Consider the following 6,000-nt stretch of genomic DNA (forward strand, 5'->3'; position numbering starts at 1 on the left):
TTCAAGTCCCCGGGTGACCTTGAGCGGCAGCTGCCAGTGAAGTAGCTAAAGTACAAAGTCAATATGATCCAACAAAGCTAGTTAAGTATTAAATGGGGAGGGGGGGATGATGACAGTGCTGTTAGCCAGAATAAAGGCTTAACAAAGAGGAAATACAAGGAATATGTGCAGTTGGACTTTAATGGAACACTCAACAGTAATAATAATAATAATTATAATAATGTGCTTGAGCAACTCACTGGTGCTATCAGATGGGCCTGTACTTTTGATTTCTTAGGGATAATCTGTGTGCCAAAAGAAAACTGCACTTGCAGTACTTATGTAATGCATTTAGAGTTGGGCTACATACAGTACCAGTCAAAAGTTTGGACACTTTCTCATTCAATTCGATGCTAAAATGTGTCCAAACTTTTGACTGGTCGTGTATATGAAGTGTGTATAGTCTTGCATGGAGACAAATCAGTTTAAGAGTAGGGCAGATCAGAACTACTGATTAGATGGCGTAACAAAACAAAACTCATTCATGAGTGAAACAGGAAGTAACGGGCAACAAAAAATGACTTCCCATTTAAAAGGAATGAGAATGTTGATTTCTCATAAAATCACAAGAGGCAAAGAAAAAAAAACATATTTCCAATTAGGGGTGCGTTAGTAAAGCTGGATTAGCAAAATCCCACCTTATGTGAAAATTTCAGTTGGTGAGCCCATAATAGCCTTTTACTGTCCTCTCTCAGGATCATTGTCAGCAGCCGTGAAAACTCGGTGGATAACGCAGCAGTGAATGGGCCCTTTCATCAGGGCTTGGCCATGGAAGTGGACTAGAGTGACTCCAATTGAAAGCTACTGCAGCTAAGAAAATCAATTGAATAAATGTGTGGAGCATGGTGCATTTGTGTCAGTGTGTGTGTGGATGGGTTGGGGCCAGTTTAGGTACCTATATACTGGCTTCCAGTGCACCCTCCTGCTGCTGCATTCCTTTGTAGAGCAGCACTCCTCAGGAAGGCAATGAGGTCAAAGGTCAGGAGGAAGCCTTGATGCAGCACTAACAATGGCACTGTGTATATATGAATGCTTGGGGATGTGTATTGATTGCAAACAACAAATATAGTCCGTGTTTTGCCGCATCCCTTCCTCTCTGCGTTCTGTGGATGCTTTAAGCAAAAAGCATCCAGGTTTAAACGTATACTGTGCAGCTTGTCATTCTGCATCAGCAATGCTCCCTCCACAACCACTAACAGCTGCTCTGACACGTGTGTGCATTCCTGAGTCTGCACCACTGCATCCCCGAAAGGCACTGCCTGTCCACCCTCAGCCTCTGGAAACCAGAGCGTTAATGCCGGCCAAAAGGCTGCATATAGATCCATTTACCTGAGAGAGCTACGTCAGGCTTTTTGCAATGCACAGGCTGGCACCCAAAGAGGTTTAAATTAGATTAGAATGAAAGGCATCACTTTGATTAAATTTAAAAAGGTTGTTAAATCAAAAAAAAATGCTTTAAATTTATGAGTTCCACTTATGGTGCAAAATGCTAAAAGTATGCTAGTGACCAAAACAATTTATAGGTCACAAGAAAAAGTTGAAAATCACAGATTTCATGATACACATGCACTGTAAAAGTGAAAAAACAAAACAAGATTTATTGAGTCTGAGATCTGACAGAAATCAAATGCAGCACTGTAGCATTATTGATCAAAATAAGATTAACTCTCAAACACACTACAGTGGAAAGTGCAGGCAGTGAAAGCTCCAGTTTCCCTGAACTCATTGTGATCAACTGTCAATCATGTAATTTTGCTACCGAGATGTTCCCAAGACAGAGGTACCTTTGAGAGAACAAGGCACGATCCACTGGGAAACAGCAGTGAGCAGACCGGAGCAGAGGTGGCCTGTGCAGAGACAACTGGAATGTCAGATAAAGGATGACAGATCTCTCTAGGTGACACTGAGCCCAAGGCATCCAGGGAGATGGAGGAGAGAAGCAGTGTGAGAGAGTGCGTGTGAAAGAGATGGGAAAAAAGGATGACGAATGGAAAGACAAGTGCATGCTTGTGAAGTTTTCTCCTTTTTTTTTTGCATTACCAGTTTGTCTGTGAGGAGTTCGAGGTTTCTGAGTTCATTCTGTGTACACACATCCTCTCTCCACCGAAAGCGTGCTCAGTGAGTAGGTCCTCTTTACCTTGCGCCACTGCCCTGTTCTCTGTCTGATTAAATGGGAATATGTATAGATTAACTTTCCATGTGTTCCCCATCTGTCGTTCCACTTAACCTTGACATTGTGTTTTTTTTAATACAAGTACACACATTCACTAGGAACAATGTCAACAAGGGATGTTATCACATGCCAGGGTTTAACCAGTACGGTTGAAGGCATAGGATCCACAGGTTGATGAATGCAGATCAAACCAATGTCACTCACAGACAAGTCAACCTGACAGCCGAGTTCACTTCACCGAGTTCGAAATCCAGTTATGTAAACATCAGACAACACCACCTTCTATATTAAAACATACCAGGCAGTCAAGTACAGCTGCTGATCCCAAGAGGGAATAATTTATTACCACCATGACAAAACTGAGACCTCCAAAATTAGAGGTAATCAGCTGTCCCTTAGGGTGAAATGGAAACGATGGCACCAACTCCTGGAAATTACGCTAGTAATTAACTCATTAAGGAGGATTTATTTGCTTTAAATCACTTCATACTTCAAACTTGCTGCACACCACAGCCTACACAAACTGCACCCTGTGCTCCCTGAAATCTAGGAAGTGATTGTTTTGTCATGACAAGGTCACTGTAATACTGATTCTAATTTCAGAGCAAAAACTCTCACCGTCAAGTTTCACTTAATTTGCACTAAGTACAGGGTGCAAATCAAACATGTCCGAGCATATCCTGGTAAAAAAAAAAAAAAAAAAGTGCTGCAGTGCTTCCATGAAGTGGAGCTGGAAGGTGGTGGTGGAATGAATTCCTTCATAGGGAAGGAGGGAGGGGGTGTCCAGGGAGTTAATAGACTGGCTGGAGATCTTTTTACTTCATGCTTAAGAGAGAGCAGTCATGGGGATCCTTATCTTTCACAGTCAATAATTATTCAACTTTATGCACAGATTTTTATGGAAGAATTCAGAAGTCCAGATTTCACTTCCAAGCCTAAACATGTACCAAACTGTTCCAAAATGTTTTACTGATTAATACCCATTTCGAGTTAGGAGGGACAACAAACACACACACGTAAGTGAACACACACTGTGCGCCTCTGCCTGAGAACTGCAAAGGATGCGCGCCTGCTTTGGATGTGGATGACAGCTCCTTACGCACGGATTTTGTGCGTAAAGTTCTAATAGAAAATAAAAGCACAACTCTCTTCCAAATGATCACCTGACTGTTCACTTACCTGTCGTACTCCGCGTTGTCCTTGTCACAGCGTGCGTCCTTGTGCTTCTGCCAGTCTTTGCCATGCTTGCAGGTGGTGAGCAGCACCACATCCTCTGCGTTGTGGACGTGATATAAGGCATTTCTGGTGTCCGAGCCGATACCCGTCAGGTAGCGTTTCCCCTTGAACACCAGCATATACTTTCTAAAAGGCGGAATGGAGTTATACTTGAGGTATCCCCTCTCACCGCCGGTCCTCGGGTGCTCCTTGGAGAAGAGGGGGATGGACACGTCGAAGTTGGGCCTGAAGTTCTCGGTGCTGATACTGGCTTTAGCCAACATGGCCTGGCCGATGTCAAAGCCCAGGTCTTCCGTATAGTCCGGCCACGTCCCCGAGTACAAGTTAAAAATGAGGTGGTTTCTGCCGTCGTTCCACAGAGGCAGGTTCTGGACCTTGGTCTTCAGGTTGTGGACGTATTGTGGGGACAGCTGGTCCCGGTCCAGAGTGTCCAGGCTCAGGACGAACAGACACGCTTGTCCGGGGTCTGAGGTGTAAAACCTGGACCCCTCAATGGTGGATAAAATATTCTGGTAACTCTCTGAGATCTTCTCCCCCTTTTGCTGCGGGTACACATAAACTTTGAATCCGTTCTTTTGACACAGAGAAAAATCGAAGCATGAATCCATGCGGCAGCGTTTGCCTTTGTAAACACTCGTGTTGACGTCCCTCTTCTGCCTCGGAGATATGTGCATGTTGTACTCCTCGGTGTCCGCTTGATCCCAGGGGAGGAAAGGTTGTAACGGGTCCGAGAAGTGAGGCCAGGGCTGGTCGGGCCGGTACCCATTTCGGCTGCGGTCATGCCGGCTCCTGCTCGCCGCTGGAAGTTGAACCCCTCCGAGGTAGGAGAGAAGCACTAGACACGCACCGGCGGAGAGCAGGATCAGGTAGCGTTTTTTGGCCTGCATGTGTCCGGGGAACAGGGGCGAGTTGTTTAGGAATAAGAAATGTAAAGTGGCCCGAAGTTAGGCTCTCATCAACCCCGGCTACACCGCTCCATCCTCCGGCAGCCTCCAAGGATCCCCAACCCCCCTTCTGCGTATTTGGTTCCCAAATCCAGCAATTGATCCAGTGCATGTGGGCGATTTTAAAAGTAGTGTCTCTTTCTCCCTCTTCTGTAGAGTTTCACCATATCGCTTGGCACCTAGAGCGGGGCTTGGGTGAGAGCTGCCCGGACCCTCTCGGACACAATCACATGCAGCGACTCTCTTCTCCGGCGCTTCTTGTCAGCCTCATTCAGACGGGCTGTATGGGGCTATTCAAATGGAAAACTGTCCGACAACCGTCTGGGAACTCTTTCCCCCCGGATGAAAAGCAGCAGGGGTCCCCGAGGCTCTCCCAGATGGAAGGGTATACTCCGGTTTGGATGTTAAACTAGGTAACACACTGACCGGAGAGCGTTAAAAAGCCGTCGGTGTGGCCGCCGCGCTCGGATCCAAATGCCTCGGGATGAATTCGTCCTTCTCCCCCTCTTTTATCGCTCCATGGTCCCGTGTGAAGAGAAGCAGAAAACGAGAGGAGAAGCGTCGTAGCGCAGGGACAGCTCAGTTCAGCTGTAACCTGACAATCCCTGCATTTCTCTTCTTATTTATCACAAGCTCTCCACATACCCTCGCTAATATCAAATAAAAAGCCTCACCGGCGCGGAGCCACGCAGCAGGCGAAGTTCTCCGGTCGACACGAGGGGCACAGACACCAACCTCACGTTGGGCGAATAGCTGAGAAAACGTTCAAATCCGGGATTCCTTGATCCTAGTGTCCAATTACCGAGTGCTCAGTTGTTCCAATTGTTAGTCGGTAACATTCCAATCCCGACACGACGGCAGCTGACGTTACGTCCCATCGATGCGCACCGCCGCCGCCGATTGGTCCGTCTGTGGGAACGGAAGAGGCGGGACTTAGGGGAATGCACCCATTCATAACCGGAGCCGTCCGCATGTGCAAATTATCTAATTGTGAGCCTATAGAGGTTGTCTGGAGATGCGCAAGAGAGAAAAGTACCTTGAGCGGAAAAGATTGACGCGGAGAAATTGTGATGTGCACAAGAATTGAGGCTGAGCGGCTTTACTGCTAACGGGATCAAACTGTCTGCAGGCAGATTTGTAAGTGTGGAAGGAGCATTGTGATTTTTGACTTAAGTAAAAGTATCACAAAGGTAAATTTCATATTATTCATTTTAAATTCCATAAAGGTATCACAAGGGAAAGCACTGATTTGATCAAAATACTCTTTTGAGTTTGATATATCTGGGATATACAGACTGATGAATGTGGGGCACAATGGAGGGGCCTGGTCCTTAAACTGATCACCTGTTTTACATACAAGTATACAATCCTAATCTGAAAAATAACTAGAGTAGTGTAACATGGAAATACTCAGGTAAAGTACAGGAACCTTAAAATTTTACTTACATACAGTACTTGAATCATTGTACTTAGTTATTTTCCACCACTGCAGATTTCTCAGTTTTGGTTCCTTGTACTCTAATTCATAATTAACAAGGATTTCTCATGGATGTGTATTACACAAATCTATCTATTTATTTATTTCTTTTTATGAAATGATAGACTTTT

At 45.4% G+C, this 6,000-nt stretch overlaps 1 protein-coding gene across 1 annotated transcript in view; it reads right to left on the minus strand.

The window, feature by feature from the left end:
- Window positions 1-5,247, minus strand: part of ext1b (exostosin glycosyltransferase 1b) — a 98,973-nt gene extending 93,726 nt beyond the window's left edge. The window contains exon 1 of the mRNA XM_026299523.2: window positions 3,392-5,247. Within this exon, the coding sequence (XP_026155308.1) occupies window positions 3,392-4,335 (944 nt within the window). The 5' untranslated portion in view covers window positions 4,336-5,247. The remainder of the gene's footprint in view (window positions 1-3,391) is intronic.
- Between the last annotated feature and the right edge of the window lie 753 nt (window positions 5,248-6,000).

The sequence above is a fragment of the Mastacembelus armatus genome, chromosome 11 (assembly GCF_900324485.2).
Source record: "Mastacembelus armatus chromosome 11, fMasArm1.2, whole genome shotgun sequence".
NCBI lineage: Eukaryota > Metazoa > Chordata > Actinopteri > Synbranchiformes > Mastacembelidae > Mastacembelus > Mastacembelus armatus.